The 13,995-nt window shown below is 40.9% G+C and overlaps 1 protein-coding gene across 7 annotated transcripts in view; it reads left to right on the forward strand.

The window, feature by feature from the left end:
• The window catches only part of col11a1a (collagen, type XI, alpha 1a), a 90,675-nt gene that overhangs the window by 6,304 nt on the left and 70,376 nt on the right, over nucleotides 1-13,995 (forward strand). For 4 of the 7 annotated variants that reach the window (XM_037757236.1, XM_037757233.1, XM_037757238.1 and 1 more), the window contains exons 3-5: nucleotides 490-703; nucleotides 3,386-3,548; nucleotides 13,715-13,858. In XM_037757236.1, the coding sequence (XP_037613164.1) occupies nucleotides 490-703; nucleotides 3,386-3,548; nucleotides 13,715-13,858 (521 nt within the window). The remainder of the gene's footprint in view (nucleotides 1-489; nucleotides 704-3,385; nucleotides 3,549-13,714; nucleotides 13,859-13,995) is intronic. The other 3 variants (XM_037757237.1, XM_037757235.1, XM_037757240.1) reach the window with 1 other exon arrangement.

Here is a 13,995-nt window from a genome sequence, read left to right on the forward strand (position 1 = left end):
TAGAAAAATATCTATACAAACATGCAACGAACATACCATTTGAGGGCGATCAGGATGTAACTGATATCTGTCGCTTTAAATATTGAGATGGTGTATAATGCTTTTGTATTTTTGGAGGTGCAAAAAACACTGTTTAACATTATAGATATGCTTCACACAAAAAACAAAATTAAGTATGTCTTCAGATTTTATACACTGCACCTACGAAGGTTAAAATGAAGACATATAAAAGCTTCCATTAAATGGCTCACATCATTATAGTGTTATATATCCAGTATATACATCAATGATACAGTGTGATAAAACAAGTTTACTAAAAAAGAAGTTGATTATTGCTTTAGATGAGAAAACTGAAGTTGATGCCTTGTTGCATTGAAGTGAATGGTAGAACCCAAAATATTATATAATAGATAGTATAGTTTTTAACTAGTCAGTCATTTGTGTCCTCTTGTAACCTGTGTTTCTACCCCTCCTCTTTTGGCCATGCAGGAGGTGTTTTTCCTGAGGACTTCTCCATCCTGACCACAGTGCGTCCCAAGTCAGGCCTCCAGTCCTTCTTGCTGTCCATTTACAACCAGCAGGGAGTCCAGCAGCTGGGCGTGGAAGTGGGACGTTCACCTGTCTTCCTGTATGAAGATCAGACTGGCAAACCAGCGCCGGAGGACTACCCTCTGTTCAGTACTCTCAACCTCGCTGACGGAAAGTACGTCAAATCTCAAACATCCACCCACGTAATAACACACTCAAACACACCCTCAGATTCACGGTTGAAGCTGATTCAGGAAGAATGGGTGTTGCAGCATGCAGGGAGGGGTTGTTTTAGGTGACTGAGGGTCTGGGTTCAAAATGCTAGATGGCGCAAACGGAACATACCAAATGTAATCCAACTGGACTTCAAACTTGTCCTTACCATCCAGGCTGTACCATTTATAGAACAACAACTTGATACAGCATTTCTATTACTTGCAGTTGATACAATTTCACCAAGTAACTACAAGACAGATGCTCTAAAAACTGCCTTATCAGTGGCCCTCATATATTTTGTCATGTGATTGATCAATACATTGGTTGTCTATGGAACAGAGGAATGGACTGTTCTATATTTTGATTATGCGTATACATGAACATGCATTCTTATTTTGAGGTGGAGTGATTTCAGTGGCATTTTGATCATCTCAAAACAAGTTAAATGACCAAATCAACTAAACTCTCAACTCGAAAATTGAAACGCTCGAACATTTATCTGATTTCCACTGACTTGTTCTTCTTGATAAAAGCAAGAAAACAACCCAGATCTTCCCATTTTTGCACCACAGGTGCTCATGACCGGATTATCCATCTCATCGGGGGTCCATGGGCACAGAGACAGGTCAGAGACAGGGAGACACTGGATTATTGGGGCACAGCAGGGACTGCTATGGGCAAACTGACCTCATCCATGAACTCACTGCCTCTGTTATTTTAGAAAGGGGGGGGGGGAGGAGGGGAAAGGGGCAGTCCTAAACTTCCTTTTTACCCCCTTGGATTACCTCACCCAACCAGAAACAACGCTCCTAACCTTTTAGCATAAACCTGATTATCTGTTCCCAGGTTCAGAAATCCCAGAACTCTCACTCAGAGCTGCGGCTTAGCTGACATGAGTCCGTATGCAGGGTCAAAGACGGATAAATAAACAGATAGGCTGCTGGGAAAATGAATCATTTGAAATCAGATTGATTTTTTGGTGTCTTCCAGAGTTATTAAAGTTTTTTTTCACTTGCTGAACATGCTATGTGAGGATAGTTTGTTTTTTGAGCTTTTGAATGAAGCCATAACCCGGTTACAAGAATTTTTGTGACCCAAATTGGCTTCAAATGAGATCTAGTGTGTACACAGTTATCATGATAGAAGGAAGCCTGGTAAATTCTTCAAAAGTCTCATGTCAGCAGCAATAACTAATGTGCAGGTTGCAACAAAGACTCCCAGCCAGCTTTGTGTTACTCTTGATAAGCTGTTTTGTCCAGTGTGTAGTTTTTGTGACCCAGTGTCTAAGGAGCAGTGTTCTCTGTGGAGGATTTTTAACACTTCTTGGTCTGGATGGGTTCCAGCTCCAGGCCTTGTCTAAATCTTCATTGACTGCAGCTCAGGCTTTGTACAGACTGTACTGTACTGTAGATGTATTCATTGTTACTAAGAAGCATATGTCAAGCTTGAAAAGAGAGGCACAATGATGATATTGATGAGGTGAAAAAGAGTCTTTAAAGGGAAGAGGAGGTGAACAGTGAGCTGTACTCTCAGTTTGATCTTATTTAAGCTCTTTAAACATGCTTAAATAATGCAAATATAATGTTGCCTTTGTCCTTTTGATCATAATGCACTTCAAAAGTTTGAGAAACCGTTTAAAGCTATCAAAGTCAACTTTGGCTTTCCTGCCATATAAGGTGACAAGTAATCCTTCCTGCTGTACTGCTAAGCCCGGCGAGTGTTGCACGTTTATTTCCCTTTAAGCACTATGGCCTTCCCTGGAATGTGTCTGTATGATCTTGATATGTTCAAATGAATCGGACATTTTTCCTCTTCTGATAACAAGATTCACCATACAGATATTAATTCGATATCAGATATATATATCTGTAGCTGTGATAAATGCTTCCTATATTGCTTATATCTTGAGCTACAGCGGTGCCAGGTCTCATCTTCCACCTCAGAACAATGTTTTGACTGTGTGTCTCCTGCTCTGCCAAGGCAGTTCTTCCTGGATCCTGACACACACTTTCCACAATGTTCACCATGTCTGTCATGCCGAGTAACCCAGAAGGAGGATTAAGTTTGGAGTTTAATGAGTGTAATCCCGTGTTAAACAGGGCCAGAGTGTGGGGGCAAGAATGTGGTCCACTGCCGCCTGGTATGCAATAGCCCTTAAGTGCAGTGGCAAACGGTCCAGAGGCGAGGGAGGTGTCAGACTCACGTGTGACCCCGGTTAACCCTTTGCATCTATGGGTGTTGTTGATCGAAATATATCATAACAGAACTCTGAGGTTCATCAGAGCATTTGCTTCTGTGATGAATCACATCCGGTATAAAAGGTGTAGTGATGTAACAGGATTATAATCCACTTTTTATACAAGTGCTGAAAAATTTCCTGAGAACGTAAACCACCACAAAATGATCTACAATCAAATTTAATGTAATTGACTTTCCCCACAAAAAAATGTATTGTTCTAAATTTTACATGTTGTTTATATTACATCATCCCCTGATTATCATACACGCACAATATGTACTTACAATGCCCTTACAAGACGCCCTACGTGAGCCACACTAATTTAAGTCATTCAGAGTGATTTAACAACAATCGGTGACTCTTATACTGATTCTCACCTTTCCTTGTTGTGTCCTTGACCAGGTGGCATCGTGTGGCCATCAGTGTGGAGAAGAAGACGGTCACCATCATTGTAGACTGTAAGAAGAGGATCACCAAGCCTCTCCTCAGGAGTGACCAAGGTTCCATCAACACCAATGGCATCACCGTGTTCGGCACCAGGCTCCTGGATGACGACGTTTTCCAGGTAAAGTTTTCAGTGCCGTTGTTTCAGCTGCACGTTGCCGCCATTGCTAGGTCACTTATTGACATATTGATTCGAAATGATGTAGCAACTATCTCAGTGTTGGGCCATCAGCGGATGGGCCCTGGCTTTTTAGCTTAAGCCTATGGCATTTTACACTGCATAACTTAGCCTAGCAGCTAGCTCTTCTAGCTCTTCTACTCTTACTTGGTTTAAGTCACTGCATCTCCCAACAGAGCACCACAGTGGAATTTCAGCCCGCACGCACGCTTTTTCAGCCTAAGCATTGCTGAAACAGAGCAGCTAATATTGGTAGCGAGAGAAACAAGTTAGTGGACTGACGAGTCCGTCTTTCAGCTCCGCCGTCCACACACCCACATGGTGCAAAGCCCTGCCCTCGGTGAAACACAGAGATGTAAAGAGAGGAGAAAAAGTAGCGCAACAGTAGTGGTATGTAATGTGTGTCTAGATTTCAAACTTGCTTCAAGTGCTTTGCATAAGGAGGTTTTAGTCAATGTCCCATCGAGAAAGTAGAGATGATTGAAACCAGGGCGGATCTGGAGGTGTTCAATTCTTTTGATTTTATTAGGAACTTCACATCGATATCATACATAAATCTGAAATACCTTGGGCCTTTTATCTTGTCTGCTTGTGCTAGAGTGTAGTTTGATGATTGAGCAGAAGAGTTCTAGCTCTACAGCTTTTCTTGTTTTTGACCACATGAATAACTTGGTCAGTGTGTTCTAACTATTTCGGAGTGTGAGAGGCTCAGGTTATGTGTAGTGGTCAAACACTACAGTAGTTTTGCTGCTTGGGCAGCTTTTCAAACTAAAGCACTAAAGAATCCAGTCAATAAGGGGACTTAAATGTTAGTTGTGGAAAGTAAGACACATGGAAATGGTGATAATGTGTTTAGGATGACTGATACTCATCAGCTGTCCAAACTTCACAAAAAGTCCCAGCAGCTTCTATGCTAAGTTGGATGTTAATCATAGCGCTCTTTACCTGGTGACTGCATTTTGTGATATTTGGAGAGATTTGGACCCTAGCCAGGTCTAAGCGGTTGAGCTTGGGTACCTTTGTACATCATTATTGCTTGTTTGTTTGTGTTTTTCTGCAAATCACAAATGGGCTCTCGGTCAGCTTCTCAGATCCTTTGTTAAAGCTTCTCTTTACCTTGTAATTAGAGAGGTTTACCAAAAAATAACTGGCCTTGTTGAAAGGTTCTCTTGGGTTGACTTTTAATCTGATGGTTTGCATTGGCTTGAAGTGAAGGGGTGGAGAGACCCACCAAGGAGTGTATTTCTAACTTGATTAGATTGATGACAGCCATGATAGTATTGTATTGATTGAGAGATGATAAGTATACTAAATTGAGCTGGAGTTTGTCAATTCAAATCAAATAAAATCTCTTACTACAAGGTGTTGAGTGCAATATCAGTTATGTTGTTATTATTTGTTGAAATGAGTAAAAGCTATTAGTTGGAATGATTGATGATATGATTCTGTCATGTAAATACATGTTACTTAGCTCTAGAGAAGAAAGACTGTTGCTTTTACAATAAATCAGTTGTTTTGTTTGGGTTGCCAAGGATGTGTGCACTCAAAGAAACCTTGTTTGAAGAGGATACAACTAATTATCCTTTTCGCTCTTTCATCTACTATGTGGTGAACACTGAAGTGAATCTTAACTCCTTTTAACTGAGCCATTGTTGTTAATTATTGCATGTTCGACAACTGTGAACAATGCTTTTTGGAAACATTGCTAAACTTAGGCACTTGGCAGTCATTGACTTTAAGCAATTACTGTTATGCATAGTTCATGTGCTGCTGGGAAAGTCCGACATCTGGGGATTTAAATGTTTGAAATCAGTTTTTCGAGCTTCTCACTGTGCTATCTGTGTCGCCAAATACGGTAACACAGTATTGATTGCATACTGCCAGTTCGTGGAGGCTTTTACAATTGCTGTCCCACATACACCATGTCTGGGAAAAATATTGTAATGTGCAAAAAGTAATGCATTTTGACACACAAGATTGTTCTAGAATAAGTAGAACTAGATTGTTAGCATGAGCACTATGGACTGATTGTCCAATATTGTGCCCAGACTGTTTCTCAATATCATATCATTGAGACAAAACAAATACAAATACAATTGAAATGTATATGGGCAACTTTCTGGGATTGGGTGTATGCTGCCTCCATAGTCAGCGATTTGAACGTTATTCTTTGAGGCACAGTTCATCCAGAGGTGGATGCTTACATGGGGTCAGGTGGATGTAAATAATGACAGACAATTGCTGAACTGTCATGATACTCATGGTCTACTCTGATGGGAAGTAAACGTCACCGAAAGGCTGTATGGGGCTGTGTTTGCTTGTGAAAGTGCTGGTTTGTTTTTTGGGTAGCAGGAGTGACTAGTCAATATTCTGATGCTAAGTTTGAATGATTGATGCTGCTCTTGTTTTAAAGCCATATTTGTTGGCACCCGTGCCACAGGACAGAAGGCCCTGCATTTTTTAAAGCCATTTTGTGTGTGTTCACAAAGATTTTATAACTCTTTGTGCAGCTCATTATATCGTATAACAGATTTTTGTCTTGCATTATTTGCCCTGTCTGACTGAGTGCTACACTGAGGTCATTTGGATCTTACTCAAAAGATGAGTATTATTATCATACCTCAGATGACCAAATGAAATATCAATTTGTATTTAGTAGAAAAGTATTGATTTTGTATTCTTTTGAAAATATTGTTTATTTTGAATTGACCTTCATTAGGAAGAATATGTAATCAGTTTGCAGTACGATGTTGCTGATATCTAATTGTAGACTGACTGAGATTACTGTGTCAGATTACTTAACAAAGAAGAGCTAGGGACCGTTTTTTCTACAGTGCAGAGTTTTATAAGCAGATTTGCTTTCATATCTCCTGTCAGATTTGATTAGATTTATGAGAAGGCACTGAAACCAGCATTTGTATGAAACAGTGTGTCCAGTCAGAGGCTGGCCAGTGGAAGGGCTCAAAATAGGAGCCATAAGTCAGTTAACAGGGTCTTCTCTGTGTGGTTTTTGGAACAGGTCTCCTGTCTGTTCTCTGTCCCTGCTCTCCTCAGAGATCCACAGGGCCCGATGCATGCTGGGATATACAAGGGAAGGAAATACCTTAGCCTTATGCATTCAAGCCAGTGGTTATAATGAGAAACTGAATTAAATGGTAAAATCAGTTTTGCTTAAAGGTATGTTGCACCTTAGCAGATTCTCTGTCTGAACTCTTGTTGTTATTTGACCCAGTCACTTTATTTTAATTACAATCTAACTTAAATTTAGGAAAATAGGAGGAATATAAGTAATACACGGCTTATAGCAGTGACTATTTATTCACAGTTTCTCCCAAAGCAAAGTTATTACTCCCCTTTACACCACAGTGGTAGCTTTTGATTCCCAGGGGTAGATCTGATAATAAATTCAGTAATAATAAACATTTGCTCCCTTATTCAAACTCTGACATTCACAAGCTGACCCACATTCTTCATAAACGTCTATTCATGCCATACCTGCCCCAGGTTGGAGGCGACCACCGTCGCAAAGGGATCTGGTTTAGATGAATGGGAGTCATTCATTGCTCCGTCAGGCCTTCCTCATTTCCTCACCCCCCCCCCACCCCTCACATATTCTCCCCTGCTCACCACCTCCTCCTCCCTCCCCACCTTGAGGCCTCCCTACCGTGCCAAAGCTATGAGACCGTCTATTCATGCCTCGCTGACATTACCTGTCTGAATCGAGCACTCTCATATGCATACCTTCCTACTCCCTCTATTTTTGGGTATCAAACACTCCTCCGTGCTCCACCTAGATGGGCCTGAGGTGGTCTATGTCTCGATGCCACACCACCAGTATTGCCAGAAAATGCATCTTGTCTAAAAATAATATATTGGTTTGTGTTGGGTATTTTTTTAGCGAGTCTGCTAGCCTGGATAGCTAATAGCAAAAGAAGCATCACTGAGTGCGTCATTCTGACTGTTTGGCTCATTTCAGTTTCAATATAAGAGTCAACGTTTTTTTTTTTATAACTGCCAAATGGATTATAATAACATGCAAATAACACATAACAGTCTAGCTACTTTATGGCTCTCTTAACTGTTAAATGAGCTATTTTATGTCTCTGTTCTCTGTCTCTATCTTTTAATATCATCTTTTGGAGAGTTGATTCTCCAACTGTCAGGTGTGGAAACATTTGCCTTTTTTCGGTCTCTCAGTTCTCCTCTTTTCTAAGAGAAACTGTACTCTCTACACTGTATAGGCTTTAGGGAAGTGACTAATTGTTGTATGGGGTTGTCTAATTACAGTTAGCTATGGTTGGACTAAAGGGATGTTGCCCTGGGCAAAGGTATGTCAAAGGACCAATGGTGACAACTACTTTTGATTTGGCCAGTGATGCCCTGAACTCGCCCTGTAATTACAACATGCAGTTGGATTTTAGTAGAGAAAAGACAAAAGAGCTATAACTAAACACTGCTGTATATTGACCATTCAAAACATGGAGGTTGTCTTCATGCAGATCTTCTGTGGGAACACTGTTGCACTGCTGTAACCTTTGACCCCCTCCATGTGTATTTACTGTATATCCCATGGTGCCGTGTGGCCAGGATGAGGCCAAGGTAGATTATGCTTTTTGCACTGCATCACAGAGCAGTTCAAAGAAAATGTTATTTGACCCTGATATGCTAAACTGAGTTAGAAATTCAGCGCTAATTAAATGCAGAGTGAAATAATTCAGTTCACACATTTCAGATCAACCCTGTCTCCCACAAGATTATGTTCCCATACAACTAAACTGCATAACCAAATTACGTTTTGAGGGAAATGTATTTTCTCCCAGATTACGATCGCAGTTCTACACAGTTTTCAATGGAAACGTTAAAATGGAAACCATATAAAAACGAAAACGCAACAAAACTACTGGGTTAGGCTTAGTAAAAAAACATCATGGTTTGGCTTAAAATTACTTAAAGTGAAAACGAAAATGCAAGATACAGTATGACTATTGTTCACACAGGACACAAACACCGGTCTCCTGGGGGAATGCCTGGTGTTTGTTGGACCCCTCCACCTCCACTCCCATTCATCAGCAGTGGACTTTCTCGCTTGTTATACCCGTTATTATTCAATAGCGTTATTATTCAATAGCGTTTTTATTCAACGTGTTTTCATTCATGGTTGCTTGATATACTACATCACTTGTTGCAGCCGTCCTTACAAAGGTATTTGTGATGCGTAAAAGACAAACATAATCTGTGACAAAATACTTTTCCTTCCACATGTAACTGAAAATGAAATTTAGTTGTATGGGAATGTCATTTTCAGGAGACAGTGATTGTAGTTAACAACACATGTAGTGTGAACAGACACCACAGAGTCAGCTCCTTTGAGTAATCAACCAACTCTCCAGGCAATAACTGAGAGAATCAGAAATCTCAATAAAAATCACATAGTTTAATATAATGCATTTTATACACTATATAGTGTCTTTCTTTTATTTTGTTGGCTGCCCTATATTTTCTCACATTATCACTGTATATCCTCTGATAGAAAGAATTAACATGCACTTAAATGTCTTTTCAATGTTAATGATGCATTTAAATAGATCATAAGCTCCACTTGAGGTGAACAGTGCCAAGAATGCATAACAAAACAGAGGATATAACAGCTATGGAGTAGTAAATGGATTTCCACGAGGATTCACAAGTCTTCCCCTATTGATCTGGACCCCGCTCCTCTCTTTCAGCCTCTCTCTTTTCTCGTTGACCTCTGACACCGCAGTCATTAACACACAGCCTCGTGGGCCTGTTTTTGTTTCTCTGCTGTACTGTGCTGCGCTGTAGCCAGGAGGGGCATATTTTGCAGCTCTGGCTTCGCTCCAAGTTGCCAGGGGCTTTTATCTCAGCAGTCCACAATGGAAGACAGGCCCAGAGCCTTAGCATAACTCTCCCCAGGTGTTTCCCAGCACAAAACATCTTTTACCATCCCAGCTGCTCTCCCTAAATCCCTGCCTGTCTGTCTCTGGATCCCTCTAGGTGTTCCCTTCCTGAGTTGACATCAGTTTCTCACTTACTTTGTCTTGGCTTTGTGCGTTAGTGCTTGTTTGTTAGGTGACTCGGCTCATATTTTTGACCGGAAAGGTCGTTAAAGAAAGAAACTTGTCCATAGGAGTGCCATTTCTACCAGAAAGTGATTATAACTAATACTATAAGTTAGCTTGGCAAGTATAAAGATGATTATCTGATTCATTTAGGTGATCTTTAACGTTAGTCGTCTAGAAGCATTTTTTCAACCTTAGACGTGATTGTTTTTATGCTAACACCTACAGGTATATGATCTTTTTTCTTGTTTCCGTGTACATGTATTATTGAATGAAACAGTCAAAAGTCTCCTAGTTGCACTGCTCTGGTCCAGAGGTTGAACACAATGTCTCCACAGCCTATTTGTGTGCAGACGGGTGGCTCTCAGACATGGACTAATTAGAGCTGACTCTAGGCAGGGTTCAAGCATTCACTGTTGGTCTTACGGTGACACATGAGGTAATACATGTCAGCTTGACTCAGGGCAAGGCTTGATCTCTCTTTCTCTGTCGAGCCTTCCCAAACACTCATACACACAGCTGAGGCCTTTCCAGACTTGGCACCTCGGTTTCCTGCTGTCCCATGCCCACTTGGCAGGTCAGTTTTGTCTTTTCATGGTCAGTACAGTAAATGTTTTCAAAGGCTAACAGACGTTAAGTCATATTATATCTTTCAGGAATGGTGCACTATTGTTCTTACTTGGACACCATCGATAAAATCACCTGTCTGCTCATTTTCATAGCCTGAAATGTTATTTTTGTTTTAGTCACCAACACTTAAAGGATTAAGATGTCACATAAAGGGTGGTGTTGATGAGAAGGTCGAAACCACTCTTACATCTGTCAGTTGAATGTGATGCTGGAGCCATTAACTGTACAGATTAATCAAACCAGATTAGTGAACATTTGAGGTGCTAGTGGGTGAATTTTGTTGTGCCTTTGGATAGAGCCAGGCTAGCCGTTTCCAAGCGAACCAGCTGATGGTTGTAGCTTCATATTTACCATACAGACATGAGAGTGGTATTGATTTTGATTGATTTTTTTTCATCTAACTCTCAGTAAGAAAGCAAATAAGCACATTTCCTAAAATGTCAAGCATTTGCTTTAAAGTGAAACAGTCCCTTTTTAGCTTTTCTGTAGTTCCTTTTAGTCTTAAAGGATAACTTCAGTATTTTTCAACCTGGACTCTATTTTCCCATGTTTTTGTGACTAATAGGGACAACTATTTTTAAAATTGGTCCAGTATTGAGGTGGAACGCTGTAACTGGCAGCCTCGAAACAAGCTGTGAGAGCATGTGAACAGCATCAGTGTAATGTTACGTCCACTAAAAGTTCTTGTTTTTGCCAATAACGGGCTCAGACTGTTATTATACATAAGTGTCTGATAACATTATGGAAAGGACCCTGCAGAGGAATAAAATGTTTTTCTTACCTTCCAATTGATCTGCTCTTTTGTTATTGCGTCCCGTTCAAGGAGAAGTCTCGTTGTGAAATCTGAATATCCGTATACTCTGGCTCAAATAAATACGGGCGGCCATTGAATTCAAAGACCTCATCCACATTGTGGGAATCATCTAAATATTCAGCCATGATATTGAAAATCTTTTGGATAACACTAAGCTACTCCAAGACAACAAACTCACTTCCACTATGGTTGTATTCCACTACACTGTTTTTTTCCGGCAACACGTCACCTCGACAGACTTCAGAACGAGACTCATTGAGCGAGACTCCTTCCATAATGTCAGACATTTCTAATAACAATCAGAGCCTGTCATGGCAAAAAGAAGCACTTTCAGTGCACGTAAATGACGGTGCCAGCTTGCCCCAATAGAATTACATTGTAGCCTGTGAGCAGCTGCCTTCTACAGTGCTCTCCCTCAATACTGGACCAATTTCAGAAATTGTTGTCCTTAGTAGTCAGTTAGACACAAAAATATGGGAAAATAGGGTCCAGGTTGATAAATACAGAAGTTACCTTCGTATAGGCTTTTCCTAAGTGCATAAATATTGTGCATTTCATATTCATGAAAACGTATCTCAGCTGATGTTTCAGACCGTAAAAGTGAGAGTCATGTTACACTGCATTATCAAGGATTATATAAAAAATGTAATACCTGCAGGGCAATAACTTGGTATGAACAGAAGTACTGTGATTGGCCCATTAAATCAGACGGCAGGAATGAGGCATAACAGTAAGATAAGATCAGATATTTGGCAATCTGAGGAAGGGGCAAAAAACCCTTGAATGTAGTGGCTGTCTAAGCAAGGCAGAATGGGTTGCTTGTTATAGTTTCAAGTTAGGTGTGTCAATGCACTCTGTCATACTTGTAATTGACTGACAATATATGCTTTAATTGTTAGTAATGCATTCAACCAGTGAGAGAAATCAAGTTAAAGTAGCACTCCACCCACCCAGAGGCACACAGGGAGGAATCTCTGCACTGTCAAACTGAAGCGGTGAAACGAGATGTTGATGGATGGTTACACGGAGAAAGTTTCAAGGAGCACTGCTTGTTTTCCCTTGGGACAAGCCTTAGCACATGGATGTTTATACTAAGGTCCATGTTAAGGATCCATAGATCTAGTTCTAACACAGGGGGGATACACACACACTCGCACATTCTCTCACAAGTTGCAGCCTGCTTCATTTTTCTCTCGTGCTTTTCTGCCAATCATCTATTCTGCTCTTCAACGTATGGTGTCCCTGCTCACACAAGCGCATCAGGATTTTACCTCTGGGCTCAGGCATCTCCGTGTGCTCGCCTGCCAAACATCCTAACCAAAGACATGCCCCTTCTCCCGCCTCCCAAGCACCTCCCTCAGCTGTCTTTGCAATGTGTATAAAGGCTCAGAAAACCAGCCTCCAGGAGCTCGGTTCAAGCAATTACAGACTCCAAAGAAAAATCCAGATGCTTTCGCCAATATGTTCGCTGTCTTGCAGCGAGCTGTGTGCTTTGGCAGTAGGAGTGATAACAAGGTGAGACAGTGCTGGAGTGGTGTCAAGCATTGTCCCAACCATAGAGAGAACATTGTGGTTTGAGCAACTTTCCCTAACCACGTCTGAGGTTTTACTCTTTCCTGTGTGCTATTTCAGTGGGTTTCAGACATCGCCATTGTGTATTGTTGGTTTTTGCTCAATATAGTTTTTTCAAGAGACATTTTTTGAGATGGCTTAATTTTAGCACAATCCTCTTTGACTCTGTCGCACCAGACACCGTCAGTAAGCATGCGGTCTCGCCAGCTAAGACTTTAAATTAAAAGCTGTTGACAACTGGGTTTGAGGGTTTTGAGCTTGACTGATTTTGTGGCCAGTAACGACAGTTAGTTGAGCGTGAAAGAAAAGAACATATATTTTTGTTTTTTAACATAACATTTTTGGCAAGGATTCGAAAAAGCAAAACAAACAAAAAACGTTTGTTAAAGAGTTAGAAAAAGTTATGTATTGTGGCAGAATATTTTACAGTTGAACTAAAACTGCAACAGTATATAGAGCAGTAAATGCTGAAGAGTAAACCTCACTGAACAAGTCTTTTACTGTAGCGCACAGGGCCTGCCAGGTGGGTCTTGATGATACATGTTTATCTGATATCCCGAGGTAAACCCCGGCGCTGATAATAATAATAATCTTCGCACTGATAATAATAATAATCTTCCCAGTGACTGAACTTAGTTTCCTCCCCTGCACCATGTGAGTGTGGACTCTGTGGGGTGTGTGTCAAGCTGTTTAATCATACCAGGGGGGATTTACTCTGCCAGACTCTATAAGTGTATGGGACCCAAGAGATCTGCAATTTAAGATTTACATTTATGCCACTTCACCCAGCATGTGTGAGTGTGTGAGCAAGATGAGACATGATCTTCTTTTGTCTCTGTGTGTGTGTGTGGGCTGCATTGTCTTCTCTGTTGCTAGTGATCTGGTTTCATCAACCTTTGTAAATAGATCTAATTCAAAATAGTGATATGTAATATTACTGTCATGAAAGATTACATGTGTTCCTGTATGAAGATATGTGAAGTGACACAAGCTTCTTTTTCTCTTTTCTGTAGGGTGACATCCAGCAACTCCTGATTGTGGCTGACCCCAAAGCAGCAGATGACTACTGTGAACACTACAGCCCCGACTGTGAAACTCCCCACAGTGCTTCTCTGCAGGCCCAGCAGCCAGAGGAAGAGGTCAGCCAACCAGGGAGGGTGGGGGAGATTCAACAAAGAAACCAATCCGGGGCCCTGATTAATTTCTTTTTTCTATCAGGAGATATTGAAGAGCTTCAACCTATTAACCTATGTATTGCTTATTGTTCGTATCCATTGCCTGCTGACGTTTTTCG

This window comes from Sebastes umbrosus, chromosome 21 (assembly GCF_015220745.1).
Source record: "Sebastes umbrosus isolate fSebUmb1 chromosome 21, fSebUmb1.pri, whole genome shotgun sequence".
Taxonomy (NCBI): Eukaryota; Metazoa; Chordata; class Actinopteri; order Perciformes; family Sebastidae; genus Sebastes; species Sebastes umbrosus.